The sequence below is a fragment of the Zosterops lateralis genome (assembly GCF_965231275.1).
Source record: "Zosterops lateralis genome assembly, chromosome: 1".
NCBI classification, from domain to species: domain Eukaryota; kingdom Metazoa; phylum Chordata; class Aves; order Passeriformes; family Zosteropidae; genus Zosterops; species Zosterops lateralis.
In genome coordinates, this window is record NC_139762.1 from 94,486,026 (window position 1) to 94,504,073 (window position 18,048).

Below are 18,048 nucleotides of genomic sequence, written 5' to 3' on the forward strand. Positions count from 1 at the left end.
CTCAAGAAGGTGCCCTGGGTTGTAATGAACACAGAAAGTAAGATTAATTGCCCTGAAGTGCCTAAAATCTATCGGCTTGATTCTGCTTGTACTAAACTCCGCAAACCAATTTCCAGTCATTACAGTGCAAACAGGAGGAAAAATCACTGGAAAGAAAAACAAAGTTAAGTCTGTTTTCAAACAGACAATTTAAATGTGAAAGAAGATGTGGATGCACTGCACACTGCATCCTCTGAGATTCTGGGGAGTTCCAATGAATTGAGCAATAACCACTGAAGAAACTACGTTACAATAATATATTTGAGAGAAGTAAAACTGGACACAAAAAGAATCCAAGATGCTTCAACAGACTGATTTAGCAGTCAATTCTTCTAGATTAATTTTGGTTAAAACTGAGGGCATTCCAACAACTTAAAGTTAAAGGTATAAAACATAAATCAGAATCTATTTTGTTCCTTTTTGAGTAACATTCCAATTCTTTTACCAAACCCTGTAGTACAAAGGAAGAATTATTCATTGATAAAGATTAGGGTCAGTTGCTTTTCCTCTGAATTTCAAAGTAAAGTTATTAAAGGCAGCAAGGAAAAACACGGCTGAATTAGGAACTTGATGCAATTCCTACACACAAAGGATTCAAACAAAAAATGAAACAAATACAAGTCTTCTGAATTCTGGGTATAAATCCAAACCATGCTACTTCAGCCTACTGACAAAACAACCCAATCACAATTCTAATCAAGCAAACCTCTCCCCCAGACACCAGCAACAACTCTCATCCCCCTTCTTCTCATGGTCACCAAAACAGAGGTAACTTTTTTCCCACCTCATTCTGCCAACAGATGGCATTTTTTAACAGTATCTTTCCCAACCTTTGGGCCAATCCTTCTATATCCTGATGATAAGGACAGAAGTCTCTTTTTCAGTTGGGATACTGAACTTTAGGACCACTGCTTGCCTTAGCACTAAATGTTAAACACCAGTGTTTGCACTATCAGACTATTTCCCATTAGTCACAACGCCTGCACCCCCAGAAAGGGAGAAAACCACCCTGCATGGCCAGAGGATGTGTTCAGAGTGAGGTGCCCTATGGCTTAGCAGGAGTGCATGTCTTGGACATCAAAGCAATCTAGAAGAAAGTAAAACATTAAAAATGTATGTCTGTAAATGCAGTAATTACAGGTGCCACGCCACCTCTGTGCATCTCAATAGCTGCCATTTGGAAGTGCATTGAATTGGACTCTATGCAGCTCTATGTATCTCCAAATACAACATACAATGTAAGTATGTCCCTTACATACCTCGTCTCTTCAGCAAGCAAAATTAAATCATTATTATAATCTCATTTAGTATACAAATTGTTAAGAACTCATTTTATTAAGGGTGAAAGCTGGTCTTGATTGTTCTGTATCGTTACAGCAGTCTCAAATAGAAGAGTCCTTCTACTGCCTGTACAGAAGTCTCCCACTAGCCAACTGCAGTCAACTCCATGGCAGATTTCCAGGCCAGGACACTCTTGCACAACACATCCTGGGATCTATACCAGTTGTTTAAAGGTGCTGGGAGTTTTTCTGAATAAAAGTAAATTGTTCCCACTTCAAGCAGTTTTCTTTAATAGCAAAAAGAGGAACTATGTACTGAAGGTCAGGTTTGTACATCCAACAAAATGATAAGATGGCTGAACAAAAAATGGCAATACAACATAACACATACGTTACCTCACTTTGTATATTTTTCTAGCATTTTATTGTTAATTTCTTTAAAGCATATGCAAATTTGGAAAGCTGTTATGTAGGTTCACTTTGTTTTTCTTTACTAAAGTGAACATGGACACAAGTATATGATAGGTCATATGGCAAAATGCAGATAGAGAAACTAAGAATAGCTGGATCTGGAACAGTCACTTCACATGCAATTATCTCTGATCTAAACAGCTGCACTAAATATATATTTTTTGTTGGGACACATCTGTAGATATGATGTGTATAATTAATTGTTCGTTCAAAAATGCAATTTCATGATGCATTTGATTATTTAGATATAAAAGTTTTAATTCTCAGAGCTGACTAAAAATAGTGATTTTAATTTATTCCTGCTGCCTACAATTACCCACAACCATGTATTTTTAAATATTTCCAGACTATAAAAATTACTAATTTTTGCCACTTGTGTTTATCTGCATTTAGACTTTGATTTGGATAAATTAAGCTCTCAAGTGTTCCTTGCTTTATGAAACTCTGCATGTTGTACACTTCAACACAAATAAATGACTTCTACCATTAGAGGTTTAAATAATGTAATGTATTTCATGCTCAGCCTGAAGCTGGATTCCAATGAAGTTGCTAATGCACGTAATGATTAAGTGTAACTCAAATACTAACTGTGTTGTTGAAAACATGACAGGCAATAATTTGGTCTATTATATTCTGCCATTTAATTCCCTAGTACAGACATTCTCTGACACGTTATGAAGCAATGATTTACAATTATTCAAGCTGCAAAGGTCAGAAAGTGACATTATAATCATCTACACAGAGATCCCTTCTAATGCACAAAAACTAGGTAATACCACACAAAAATAGTTTTACTAGAGTAGCAACTTTCTATTTAAGATTTCCCAAACTGCACAAGTATAAATAATTAATTTACGTTACAGTACATTAAGGCATCCTTGAAAATATGTTTTTCCTGCTCTTACCAATAAATTTATGAATAAGTCTTTTTTGCTTGCTAAAGGCAATCTTAAGAGCAGCCTCTCACTAAAAGTAGCCTGTATTAATAGTAATCAGTTAAAAAATCTGTAAATCTAGAATATTTTTCAGAAACAACAAACAGAAGTACAGTCAATTTATTTTTTTTTTAATGCAGCTGGTCAAAGCACATCTTTATCTATCAAGAACAAAGATCTATTAGTCACTATTCTCAATAGAGGTGAGTAGTTTTGTTTAGATACTCTACAAGCAACCAGTGTCATTAAGATACTGAACTTCATACAAATCTCTGAATTACTCATAGCATTAACAACAGCAGCAGAAGTGAGGTTATTTCCATCTTTGGGACACTGTAACTGTACCCAAAGCTTATTTCTTTGAGGCTTTAAGAAATAACTGAATTTAGCAACACACTGATTTATCAGAACATCCTATGATATGTCCAGAATTAATTGAGAAAAGGAGTTTCAAAGCAAATACAGAACTAAGGAGCAGAAAGTAAAAAAGATAATACCTCCAACACCAAAAGACCAAAACAAAGAAGAAAAAACAAAACAAAACAAAACAAAACAAAACAAAAAAAAACAAAACAAAAAAAAAACAAAAAAAAAAAACCATAAAAAACTACAAGACATAACTACCCCAGCAAGATACAGAAAAAATATAGAATCTTTTTGACCCCCTTCAAATTCCTTTGTGTCTAGAAAGGCTTACTTTTGTTCTCAAAACACTTGACTACTACATATTAAATACTATCTGTGTAATAAACATAATAAAGACATTGCTACAAATGCCCTTTCAATATGTAGGAAGGTAAAAAAAATGTTTATGCACACATTTTAAATACTGAAAATTTTCCTAACAATCCAAACCTACCTTATACCCATCTTCTTCAATCGATTTTTAAGTGGTCATAAAGAAGAGAAAAAAAAATAAGAAGGAAGCAGCCACTCTTACTTTAAGCATGCAACTACATACCACAAAATTCTGTTTCTAAAAGCAAAGGCAATAAAAAGGCAAAGGAATAATAGACATATTTTAAATCAAGTATTGCCTATAAATTCTGTTCAAAATCTCAGTTACAGAACAATGCATTTTTCACCTCCTACCTAAGGGATAAAACTTGAAAGTGCATGATAAGCCTTTTCACAGCCTTTCATCAGGCAAATTAAACAGAAATTTTAAATGCTGGGCAACCAAGATTTGCCCACCTAACCCAGGTGATCAGCGAATTTCAGAGTCAGACTTTCAAAAATGAAATTCAAATATACCCACAGAAAATGGATATTATCCCTGAAATAATGGGATATATTTTACAGCCATGGGTATGGAAAAGAAAACAAATACAGATCTGCAATAAGGCAATGTGTAGCAGACGGTTTATTCCAAATGTTAAAACATTAGCGGTGTCCAATTTCTGTGTCACGTAGTTTCTGCTGTGCAGCTGAAGAAAACCAAACCCTGAACTTCAATTAAAAAAAAATAAAACAACACAGCAAAATTACTGCCTTTTTCAACAACTAGCTGAATTATATATTGTGTACTTTGTAGCATGTAAATATGAGGATCACTTGGAAAATTGAGACACAGCAAACCCTTCCTACAACTCCACCAAAAACACGCTTTTTGCCTTTTTTCTTTTTTGCCTTTTTTTAAAGACCAAAATTTAAAAAAAAATTGTTTTTTAAAAACATGTTATTTTGAGACCATACCATGATTGTTGCACTGACATTTCACCTTTAAAAACTGCCCAAGCAGATTCAAAAGCTTTTGAAACACAATTTATCCTCACAACTAGCAGAGGGCTTATTACTGAGAATCTAAAAGTCAGAGGATAGAATATTAACTACTGTAGAAAAGAAAACATAGTGCAGGACCTTCTGTTTGTGACAAAATTACAGAGTTAATGTTCCTGAAAGATCACTTCACCTTTTAAAGCATGATTTTTAAAAAGGTAAAATTTATAGCAATTAAAGCTAATGAAGAAATGCAGCATGAGCTGCTTATGTTCAGGAACTAATAGGTCCACTGAGCATTTCTAAGATTATTTAGCCATCAATGATAATGAATTGACATTGTCAGTGGTGTTAATGTACCAATGCTCTATAGTGCCACTAATCCGATAGCCAATCCTAGCAATTTTATCTTTTTTTATGTTGATACTTTATTTTTTTAACCAACACGCTACCCAGTCCTTTCAATGAAAAGAGCACAAATACAGCACAAGCTATTAATACTTTTTTCTCCTTTCCCACATATAAGGTGGCATATTCATTATATGAACTATGGTTCAAACTGCTCTGGTCATTCCTCCTTCAAATCCTGGTCAATTCTTCAAGATTGCTAGCTACAGTGCAAAAATGTCTTTTCCAAATAAATCAGTGTTAGTATATGATTGTTAAAATACATTTTTGGTGCACATTAAGTGAGATGTGATGATTATTTAAGCAGGGATATAAATCACATTTTTGTAAGCATGGGGTACTGTGGCGTATGTCTCCTCACCAGTTGTTTTGCCATATATAAATAGCACAGCTCTATGTTGCTGATGAAAATTAACAATACACAAATATGGAAAATAAGTACCCCCCTGGCTACCAGGTATGACATGTCAGCAACATAGAGTAGGCAATCAGCTTAGGAAAGTGACTACCATTTCAATCCCAAGTTTAAATCATTCATACACGTTTTGCTATCTCTCTCTCACATAACTATTGTGAATCCCAGCCAAGAGTTGTGCAATTTCTGAGACAGGTTCTGTCAAACATGTCAATCCTGAAGTGACAGAATGGGTTTTTGAAAAAATGAGGTGCCAAATCCCAATAATTTTAATTCTCCTCTTTTTTTTTTTTTTTTTTTTTTTTTTTTTTTTTTTTTTTTTTTTTTGTAAAAGATACCATATTAGCTGGTTTGAATTTTTTTTTTTTTTTTTTTTTTGCTTTTCCTCTTATAAGGAAATAGTTAAATAATATGATGATTTTTCTGTTTGAACAAACAACCAATGTCGAGTTTGTGGACATTTGCTTCTAAGGAAGAGAGTTCAGTCTATGCTAAACACTTCCGCTGATCTGTAGTTTTTAGTTACCTTCCATGTCAAATTCTTTGCAATTGATAAATCAGACACAGCAAGTAAGATTTTAAAAAAAATATAAAATACCCTACCATGTCCATATTAACTATGCTTCAAAATAAGGAGTAGCACAAGTTATTCTACTACTGATATACAGTGGGCTTAAGAATTGGGCTCATACATTTTTCTAATTTCAAGAAATCAGCAATTAATTAATTACTTAAGTGAGTAAACCCATCCAAAGTATCTCATAATGCCGCATGCAAAATTATTTGACAAACAGAGATGAATCAGTGAAAATCACTCAGCTGCATCTTCAGCTGAAGGTCCACTTGTCTTCTAAAATGTGTAACTCACTTTGTCCTGCAGTAGATTGGCACACTAAGGCTAAAAAATCTCCTCCTGCTGAATATTATCCCCAACATAACACCACACCTTGCATATGTGCACTGCACCATCTAATTGAACCTGTGCTCTTCTACACATTAGCCATAAGACTGCTATAGCAGGTTACACAGGTTTGCGTAAAATGTTTTTATATGATGCATATATTAGTTAATTTCTTCAGCATAATAACATTAAAATATATTTTTAATCAGAACTAGGGTATTAAAATCCAACTTTGAATGTCCTATGATGTACCATATATGCCATGGCATTTTAAAACCTTTTAAACATTTCTGCTAAATTAATTAGTTTTGCATTAAGGAGTCTCAATGCCTCCTATTAAATGCAACACATTTGAAGGACAATTAAACATTATGAACGATCCTTCTAAGAAAATAACGTTTGTTAAAAGAAAAACAAGATCTTTTAGGTAACAAACAGGAACACAAGCACACATAGAAGTCTTCAATTTACTTGAAAAGTCTTATGCCTGCAATATTTTAGATCCGTTTGTTTGAAAAATCTGTCTTCTGTTTTGTTTTCATAAAGAATGAAAACCCTAATGGAGTCCAGAAATCTGTTAATGGTACTAAAATTATAACAGTATAGCAAAAGAAAAAACCCCACACAGTAAAGTCTATATTATATATTTTTTATGTCTTTAAATGGAATTTACAGTTCTCCCTGGCAATGTGAATGAACATCCTATAATTTAGTCAATTTACAGATTACAGGTTCAAATTGACCTTGTAGCCCATAAAATTGCTCATCTTCAGTGCAGGATTAGAAGTGGGAAAAGAATGTCATAACTGTATTTAAGGAATTTACCATAACAATGGAAAGGAGGATATGCATGCATAATTTTAGCCACTCTTGCTCACATCACAGTTTTCAATTCTGAAACAATGCATATTCTGTGCTCTTCTCCTGGTTAACCATGGTGGAAACTGTTTCAATTTACTCACCCACAGACATGACACTTGTATTCCCTCATCCCAAGGTGCCTCTTGACATGGTTTCTGGCATCTCCAAGCTGAGCTGTTGCAAAGTGGCATATCTTGCACTTGAACGGCTTTGATCCTAAGTAAAATTTAGCATAAGATATGAGTTGAATTAGAATAAAATATCACCCATGGCTAAAGAAATAAAAAATCCTGAGGAAAAATAACCTTTTAAAAACCTATCCCACATTTAACCTGCTTGAGATTTTTGCCTAATAAAAAAAAGTGTCTGGTACATAAATTTATAACTCCCAGGACACAGGTAGTATATTCTATGTATTATATTCTATACATTACTCATTAAAGTTTCCTCAAGTTCAAGATTACAGAAAAAAACTCTCAACTTTTAATCTGGTCTCTTTCTTAAAAACCCACAAAATATATTAAAATTAGACAAAAATATAATAGGCAAATACCGTTTCAACAAGACAGCAAAAGTTCTTCTATATCTTTCCCAAAATGCTGAAATTCAAGTAATGATCTTAAAGCAGCCTAGTAGTGGTTTAAACTGCAAAATGTAGTTTTGTTTTTAGCAAATATTTTTAAAGTAAAATAATATTACAAGTCTTCCAACTTTGAATAGATTTCACATTAGCATTGGTATTTCAGATTTGTTCTGTCACACAGAGCAAATGATTCATCACCTAGCTATTGTAATGGCATGCAATGTATGAATATACAGTGGATAAAATATTATGCCTTTATGACTGTTTTATGGTCAAGAATTTATGATTATTCTGCAAACCAGAAGTATTGACATTTTGGCTATTATTTATTTCAAGAACAAACTTTAATATTAAATGTCTGCTGCAGACCAAAGAACTCTGAAATTATTTCTCTAAGGAAAAAGTATCACTCTATTTCTTGTACCACACCAGTTCAGCAAAAAATCAACTTATTTGTCTATCTTAATTAACATTAGTGACCATCTCTCATGATGGAAAAACTATCTTTTTTTACTGATATAGTTAAACTGGGCATATGTCAGTCCCCAGGTTACTACACAGCAACATCATTCCAGAAGCACTTTCCAATTTTCTGACCACTAAATCCTTAAATCAATAAATCAAAATCATAAAATTGCAGTTAAAAGTAAGTACAATATGGTCAAAGAGTCTCCATATTATGTTTAGTACATGTTTTGTGAAGTATTTCTTCCAATACAGTTAAGCACAATATGAAATATGAGATCTTTAATAAATATACATAAAGAGCTCTGATAAGAAAAAAGTTGCATTATATCATACTTGATTAATGAACTTTTTTGCATTGCCCTTGAAAATAGAATATCCTCCAAGAATCCACTGGTGAAATTGAGGATCTTCGTAAAAATTTTTAGAGTCTTAAATTTCAATTTAATTCTCAAAAGCTAACGAAAAATGAAGCATTTAATTTTAATTTTCTAACTGAAATAAAAAAGTCAACAGTACTAAGCACAGGCAGACAAGGCTGAATATTTCACAGTTCAATGACAATGAAGCCAGATCTCTTAATACTTCCATTTCTACTGTTGGAAGTAGATGTAAAATATATTTAGCACCTCAATGGTTACATCTAGTCAGCTTTATATGTTTAAGTGTCAAAAGCAGGTTCAGACTGCAGCTCACAGGAATCACATTCTATCCACCACACTGCAAAAAAACCAGTTTATTTCAATGATCCTGATAAAACTGAATTAATCATTAATTAGATGACATTTTAAATCAACACTGCATACCATAAAGAAACATGGGCAAATAAAAAAAAAAATCTTATCTTTGCACTGAAAGACCACTAAAAGTTGATGTTTTAACTCATGATCTCTAGCTGGACAATGAATAACAACAAGGCCACAGGTGAAGAGGATTTTTTTAAAATTTATTGATGTTTATACCGGGGTTTTTTTCTCATAGAATTCAAATGCCATGTGGATTCTATCCTATGTTCCCTTAGTTTCTCTCCTACTGATTAAATTGTAAATTCGTTCCTCGTTCTGTTACTGCAGGTGTCCCACAGGGCTTCCATACAAGACCTTTGCTGTTTTCCATTTACATGACTCTTTGTGAAGAACTCAAGTTCAGACCAATCGTGACTACAGTGTGCTGACAATACAGAAATGTATTATTCCGTTGACTGCTCTCATCCAAAAATCACTGAGGCCTTGAGGGGTTTTGATTTTTTTTCCTCAGACCCAGAGCTGAATATCTGTTAACATCTCCATTTAAACGCCATGAAAATTCAAGTGCTGGCAGGCTCCAGTCAGTACTTATCACCTGAAACAAAAGCAGTGTATCTCTCTTTTAGGTTGCTGGTGCCAAATTTGTTCCACTACGTTCTTGGATGGAACAACCCAAAATTTTATACTAAAAATGAAGACATTAGACTAAGATTTAAATTAATGGTTGAAAAAAAAAAAATCGCATTTGCCATAAAGCTGTCTGAAACAATGTAAAACATTTAACCACTTCTTAGCCATACTTATCACCAACTTCAGTGGTTCTCTTATGCAGCTTTAAACTGTGATACCACTGGATTCACATTTGGCTTTAAGTTCTCAGGAAAAAAAAAAAGAGAAAAATGCTTTCACTGTATCGTCTTTTCATGATGATGAAAAAATGGCCAAAAAAGGCCAAAAAAGGCCAAAGAATCCACCAAACTACTTTACTCACAAGTTATGGCATGGAAAACAAATGTACATTTTCTGATGGCAGCAGGAAACAATAAGGCTCTTAAGAATTGGGGGAATACCAAACAAACCAACCAATAAACAAAACAAAAACACAACAACAATACAAATGAAAACCAACATCACTACACCAAATTGAAAAAAAGATTAAATTTGAGAGTTCAGGTCAGGCAGACATAAACCATTCTACTGTTTTGTAAAAAAAAGACTTGAGTTCATAATACTCGCTTTACATTAGGACAATACAGACCCAAAGCTGTAAGAAAAAATTCACTGTCACAGCTTTAGGCCACTCAAAGGCAACATGACCTGCACCTGCAGGCATGACTGTGTTTGTAGCTTAGGCCCAGTACAAAGTCAGCAGAGCCACATGAAATGCCGCCATACCATTTCCTCCTATGTTTAGGACATGGGGAGTAATACAGCATACCTGCATTGGGCACAACTGCCATTAACTGAGAAGTCTGATGAGAAAAGAAACAAAGATGATGGGGTTGCAGGTGATTTTTCCTCAGATGTTGATTGTTAATTAAGTTTATGGGACCTCCATCAACTGCAAACTAAAAGTCTTCCACCTCTACTACTCCTTTTATTTTTCTTTACACTTCCTCATTTTCACTTGTCAACATGTGATGGACTTACTTGTTAGGTCCTCTATAGCAAAGCTTCCCTTTCATTTGCAATGTGAAAATCTCCTACATTATTTAATGGTATTTTGAAACATTATTTTTCTATTAATGGAAATTACTAGTTGTATCTTTCTGCAACTTTCCCTTCTCTCCACCACCCCGAATCATCACTGATTACTCAATTAAAAGTAAGGAAAGGAGTTGGCGATGGTTACAATACATACACATGTATATAAACCTATTTATGCACATCCAGGTGCTGATGAAAGACTTCTTTAAAAGCATATAATCAGAACAATAAATAGGAAAATGTGTGGCTGTGGTCTTATGTACCTGTTGTAAGCCTGGGACAGGTGAGAAGCTGGAAATGGTGGACTTTACCTCACCAATGTCACGAGAAGGGCACATACAGTTGGTGCAGTAGGTCATTTCCCTCTGCCACCACTCCCAATAGCCTAAACATATTTGTTTGCTATTAAACTGCATCCACTGTGATACAGATAGGAAAAAAAGAAAGAAGAAAACCACAAACAGAAAAATACAGATTGGAAGAGAAAGCCTTCTTTCCATTAATATTTACAAAGTCTCCACATTATTATTTATGTGAATAAGCAAAGCATAAGAAAAACGTTTTGTTTCAAGCTGCAGTGAGAAAGAGTTGCAGATAAAGCTCTGTTCTGTAACCCTTCTATACTTCTGCACCAAAAAATTACTTGCAAAATTAAATGCATTCTTTTCACTGCTTTGCATATTTAGTACTGTCCAAAAGCAGAGTAAAAATATACTCCATGATAAGACCTACACACAAGATGTTAAAAAGTACACTAACTTTTACTAAATGTTACAATCAATGATGTAACTTATGTAAGTAGGGTTGCTTTGTCATATATTGATAGTTACCTCACTTTCACATCCACATTAACTTGATTTTAAATGCAATTAATACATATAGTCAAGGAAGACTAATGGACTACATTCTGCACTTAACCTAGTGGACATTTTCAAATGGCACAAGTGACCAGTGCAAACCTATTTTGCATTGTAAACGACTAAATAAATCTTAATGGATTAAGAATGATCAGCTATCAACACACAAGGGAAATTAAGTGCTGAAATGCCCACATTGATTATTTTAAATTATTAGCCTTACTCTGTTCTTGAATTTGTATGCTTTTAGTGAGCTTTAACACATTTACAAGACTTATTGACTATAATTACAAGAGAATTCAAGTAATGGACACATCAATTATAAGCAACATGTCTTGACCAGACAGTTGCATAAAGAATTCTAAAGAGTGCTCCATTAGCATCCTCCCCCTTAGTTTTATTCAGTTTTATCTGCCGTAAGAGGGCATATTAAGGGCTTATACAGCTGTTCTGACCATGTGAACATGAGCATCCCTCTAAAGACTTAACACTGCATTCGAAGTTGGATATTAGCTGAAGCAATACAGATAACTACACTATTGACAGGACAGAAGTAATGCTGAAAGTACCAAGTATGTGAGTTATTGGTATACATGAATACTGCAGTTATAGTAAAATACTTTGAAAGGTTTGAAATACAATGTCCGTGTTCCCCAGGATTAATTTTTAGGATTTGTTGTCCAGTCACGCCCTCGCCTTTTCATAAAAAACTTACAAAACTATTTTAGGATTATGTCAGGAATTATCATTCTTTTATGCTTATTTTTTCTTACCTTTTTGTTCTCTTCCTTGTAACCATGCACTAAGTTTCAAATACTGCATGAATTTAAACTATAGCTTCCATAATAAGCCATTATTTAAAAGTACAGTAAAATAAACCTTACAGTTTTAATGAAAATATGTTCATTGAAATGTGAATTTATTATTCAAATCCACTCATAAATTCAGCCATGGAGACACCACTTGTCTAAGCAGAGCTCAGTGATTTAGAAAAGCTGTCTATTTAAAATAAAGAATGTATGGCAGGTTTATAGAAACATCGCAGTGAATTTTTACATAAATTTAGAACTGCAGCTTATGCATTTTTCTACAGAAATGTTTTTAAATTTTCCACTTAAAATTAAACATAAAAATGAATTTAAAGTGTGATCAGCATAGAAACTAAATCAGATGTTACATCCCTGTGCAACTGTATACCACCTTCCAAAAAGGCTGACCAATTCCAACTGCTATAACTTATTTCTACAAAAACCTCTTGTTGTTTGTTATTGGTATTTCTTTAAGAATGATGTAATATCCAATGCTTACTCTGAAGCATTATGTAATGCTGAAAAGTTTTGCTTAATTGAAATGAACAATTTGGATATTAAACAACTGCACAGAAGGGAAAGTTAGAAAGAACAGCTACTTGTTCTCTCAAACCACCACTGCTTCATTATATAAGAACCCATCAATGGTTACAATTTAGATTAAAAGGAAGAAAATCTCTCTATATGAAAGAAAAAGCAAAAGGGTGACTGTACTTAAGTGTTCTTACATTTTCTGCCCTTTGATCACTGTATTTTCATACCCTTTCAAATAATTTTTAAGTTCATCAGGGGCTCATCAAGCAATACAAATGCCAGTTCGTAAGAAATATTAAAGGACTAAACAAGCAGAAAAAGACCAATGGTATGATTTACTCTGTTTGAAAGAGACCAATTGCAACAACAGTGTTTCCATACCTGTGTGGGTACGGATGTGAGCTAGGAAGGCCATGGAATTGCTACTTCTACACATCTTCCCACAATACTTGCAGACATTGCCTTGGTTCTCTTCCCTCTCCCTGTTTATCTGTTCAGTGTCTTCAACAATGTATTTATTGACTTCCCGCAGCAGTTCTTCATGTTGCTCTTTGATGTGGAGAAACAAGCTCTGCTCTGAATCAAAAGGCTCCGTGCACTTCAAACACTTAAATGTTGCACCTCCTTCGGGCAGCTCCTCCACGCTCGCCTGCTCATTTCGCATGTGCCCAGCACTGGCCAAGTGCTGGTGAAGGTTGCTTTCTGTGTAAAATGATTTTCCACAAAGTAAACAATGAAAATGTTTTTCCTTTGAAGGATGTTTCATGGCTATGTGAACATTTAGTCCGCTCAAGCCATCTGCTAGAAAACCGCAGTCATCGCAGCGAATACGCGTCGATTCCCCAAGGGAAATTCCTTCTGACTTCTTCTTTTTCCCACCAGTTGTTGAAGTGTCTGCTTTCACTGTGAGCTCACTAGCTTTCACTGCCCCTGACATCTGTCCTTCTGCAGAATGGTCAATGGCCTCCCCATCTTGATGACTTTTTAACCTCACTATAGAAGAATCAAACTTGCCAACATTTTGCATTGCCTTTCCTTTACCATCAGCACTGATAACTGTTCCTAAAGCCTCATTACTACTTTCTTGCATACCCTCAGCTGTTGAGCCATCTGCCTCCCAAACACTGTTATTTATAGTTACTTCAGCTTCATGTTGTGCTTCCATAAGGGCTTCTTCCTCCTCTCCAGTAGGATCCTCTCTGAAACTTCTGTTACTATCTAAACTATGTCTATTTTGTACTGTTTCTCCAGTGTTTCCAGCAAAATTTGATTGCTCTACTGCTCTACTTGTTTCTGGAAGACTTAGCATAAGTGGGTTATTTTTCTTCAGTGATTTTTTTTTGAGACTGTCTTTGTCTCTACACTCTGCTTCTGGGTTTTCACTATTTTCTTCCAAGCTCTCTATATCTTTTTCTGAATTGAAGTTTGTGTTGCTGGATCTATTCTGATTTTCTGCATTGCAATCCTCACCTGAGTTGAGCAGCTCCTGACCATGCTTACTTTTCTGCACCTCACAAGTACTTGTTTCTTTAACTGGTACTTCCTTGACAAGTTCAACAACTTTACCTTTCTGAGGAGTTTGCTGGAATCCTTCACAAAAAGGGTTTTCTTCTCCACTTTTAGACTTCTTATCAAGTTCATCTCCTACTGCATTTTGGGAACTAGCATCTTTAGAGATTCCTGGAGATGTATTTTCATTTAAGGCAGTACACTCAGTAAAGCTTCTACTCATATGATCATCTCGTGATGCATCATTGGCACACTTTGTTTCGTCTAAAAGGGTTTCTGATTCTCCTGCACTGTGATGGTGCTCCTCTTGAGGCAAGGCGGTGCCTTCTTTAGTGATACTTGCTGTATTTGCTTCCTCTGCAGAAGAAGAACAAACATAAGATTCTCTTCTGATTTTATGTTTCTCTGTTGCTGCATGCCTTATCATCTCTCTGCGAGTAACAGCATAGTAGTCACAAGCCATGCAGTAGTATTCAAATTGTTTTGTATGTTTTCGCTTCACATGCAGCTCTAAAGAAGCAGCAGAATGAGCAACGAAGCTACAGTGTACACACTTGTTGCCATTCGCACCCGTGGCCCTTCTCTGGAAGCTTGGGTCACAGTCTTGAGCAGCAGTCGCTGGTTCCAGCAACACACATTGGTTTATATTCAATGGATTCCCAGCAGGCTGCAAATCTGGCAGCCTACTGGCATTTGCAGCTTTTAACTCAGCATCTCCTTGCTCAACTTCCTGATTGTCTAAGACAGAATTTTCCAAATCTGATGACTGGCCACCATCCTCAACATGTTCAGGCAAGGCAATCATGGGGCTGTTAACCTTCTTGCTCATGGATTCAAAATTACCTCCTTCAGGGCTAACGATGATCTCAGAGTTCTGTTTTCCACATCCTTCTATTTCAATGCGGCTTTTGTGTTTTTTGGTTGCACAGTGACGTTCCATATCTCCTTTGGTAACAGTGTAATAATTGCAAATCTTACATAAATAGCTGTATTGATGACTGTGCTTTCGCCTGATGTGAACAGTCAAATTTGTAGCACTGGAGGCCAAAAGGCCACAATGGATACAAGTCCTAGAAATAGTACCTTTAGGTTTCCCTCCTCTGGATGCATCAGCTAAAACCAATTCATTTTCACCAATCCTTTGCTCAAGTGGAACAAAATCCTTATTTCTCGATATGTTTTCCACTGAAGAGGATGAAACATGTACAATTTCTTTATCCAACTCTGTATTTCCACTCCCAGAAATGGAAGTATCCACCACTGATTTAATGCCACCAACACCAACACAAACCTTTACAATACATTCTTCAAAACGTAGTCCAATGTTGTTTTTCCTGGCATTTTCAAGATGCTTGCTTCTTTTGATATGTTTCTCCATTCCTTCCTTACTCAGTGAGTAGAGATTACATGCTTTGCAAAGGAAATGATACTCTTGTGCATGTCGGAGTTTTATGTGCCTTGTAAGAACTGTGGAAGATCTTGTCTTATAAAAACATTTTTTACATTGAAATTGGGTTTTATTCAGAACAGAATGCTTTAGTTCATTCCTATGATTTATGAAGGAAGAATCTGGAGTTTTTGCTTGCACTGACAATTCCATTTCCTTTGCAAGTCTTTGGCTATTGTTCAATACTGAGTCACTGTAAGGTACCACTTGCAAGGTCTGCTCACTGTTACTCAATGGAGTAGCTTGCTGAAATAATGAACCACCATGTTTCTCATTTTTTTGATGATTTATCAGCTCCTCTTCCAACTGAAAAAAAAGAATGCAAGCTGGACAACTATGGGACATGTTATGCGCTTCACTCATATGGCTTTGAAGGCTGACCACACTCAAGCTGGTAAACGAACAAAGTTGACAATTAAAGCTACAACTACCCATCTGGTGTTTACTGTCCTGACAGTGTTGTTTCATGTCTTCCCTGACTCCAGAGGAATAGCTACACATCTGACAATGAAATTGGATCCTTTTTGTATGAAGCTTTGCAACATGAGTTTCCAAACTTTCTTGGTCATGAAAAACATGACCACAATCCATGCAATTATGAAGAGCACCATCATCAGCAGTAAGTTTAACTTCAGAATCTTTAGCTTCTGCAGCACTAGGAGAAGAGGTATTTGGCTTACATTCAGTAAGATCTTGTATTTCTACAGCAATATTACAATTACTTTTAGCATCTGTTTCTAGTTCTCTATGTGACACAGGGCTTGATTCATCATGTTTAAGCTGTATGCTGGAGACAGGTTCCTCATGTACTCTCTGAGTTTCAGATTTGGGTCTCTTCCTATTCCCCAACAAGCTGTATCTTCTTTTAACCTGCCTTTTTAATCTACAAGACCTACTCTGTCCAAATGAAGACCTTAACAAGAAAACATTTCTTTTGTGTTTCAGTTTATCAAGTCTCCTTGTCCTGTGTAAACTGCTGAGTAGCTTTTTGGTAGTTGGAAGGGATTCTGTTTTCTGTAAGATATTTTCTGATGGTCCCGGTATTTCTGGTTTTTCAGTATGAACTTTATCATTTCCTTCTGTACTAGAAGAAAGCAACGTTACTTCCATCGTAGTATCTGTTTTTTTGGTGAGAGTATTTGAAGATGGTATCATTTCAACAAGTTCACCGCCATTATTTTGTTTAGACAAGCTTACTTTTGAGCCTTTCAGTGCACTGCAAACACTTAATTCTTTTCCATCAGCAGTTCTTGCCTTTAATTTATTGGTCCCAGGCTTTGCCCTGACCTTCCTCTCTTTGGTTCCAGTAGATTGTTGGTTTTTAAAGGATTTTTTTGTCAATATCTGTACAAAGCCTCCCCGTGCAGCAAGATTTTGGCGTCGAAGGTGAGTCTTGCCAAGGAAATGAGAATTTAGGAGACTCTCTTCAGCACTCTGAAAACCACAAAGATCACAAGAAAATATCTTGGATTTCTCACGATCTCGCTTAACATGCATATGCGACGTCGAACTACACTCACCCACACAACTACAGTGAGGGCGTGTTTGCTCTTTGGATGGTTTAGAGAGGCTTTCTTGTTTATGTTTTTCCTTATCAGAGCACGAAGGTAAACATTGATCGTTCATTTTGCCTTTAGGGTCTTTGTCTATGTTTCCAGCTGCACAGACAACACTGATTTCTTCTGAAGAATGTAATTTATCAGGAACAACAGCTGACACCTCTTGTGAATGTTTATTTTCCTTGTGAATTTTCAATATAGCATCATCAGCAGCACATCTGAAATTGTAACGAAGGCACAGGATATCTGAATTAAATACGTCACCATCAGGACAACTGGTGACTCCTTCCTTCTTAACAGCTCCAGCTATCATACCACATGTTTCTTCAGCTAAAACTTTTTGCAATTTCCTTCCACTATCTTTTACATCTTCTGAAGAACTCAGCTTTCTTTTCCTGGAGACATTTTCAGGTTTCTCTTCTTCAACAGCATCCAGGTTTGGTGATTCTGACAGTGCTGTTTTGTTTGTGCCATTCTCTCTTTCCTCCTTTTCAAGGTCTGTGAACACTTCACCCGATGTAAGCCTTGTTTTCTGCTGAGATGGAGAGTCACATCCAGTATTTTCTCCTGATGTATTTCTTGGGGATTTTTCTGTCAACTCAAGTCGTAAATTCTCATCCACATCATCTCTCTCCTTATTCTCCTCCCCATCCATTTTTAACTATGATATTACCAGTTGTAGATCATTTGGTTTAGCACCTACAAAACCAAAAAGTTGTTATTAGTCTTTTATGCAAACTTAAAGGTTAAAAGAATAAAGTTTTAAAACCCCCATGCAATACAGAAAATTAAAACCAATGAGA

The 18,048-nt window shown here is 35.4% G+C and overlaps 1 protein-coding gene across 2 annotated transcripts in view; it reads right to left on the reverse strand.

Moving 5' to 3' along the window:
* ZNF407 (zinc finger protein 407) overlaps window positions 1–18,048 on the reverse strand; it is a 334,832-nt gene that overhangs the window by 290,332 nt on the left and 26,452 nt on the right. For both annotated transcript variants that reach the window (XR_014590699.1, XM_083867457.1), the window contains exons 2-3: window positions 13,112–17,944; window positions 7,131–7,245 (exon numbers count right to left, since the gene is read on the reverse strand). Coding sequence is in view for 1 of the 2 variants with exons in the window: in XM_083867457.1 (XP_083723583.1) it covers window positions 7,131–7,245; window positions 13,112–17,900 (4,904 nt within the window). In the remaining variant the exon portion in view is untranslated. The remainder of the gene's footprint in view (window positions 1–7,130; window positions 7,246–13,111; window positions 17,945–18,048) is intronic.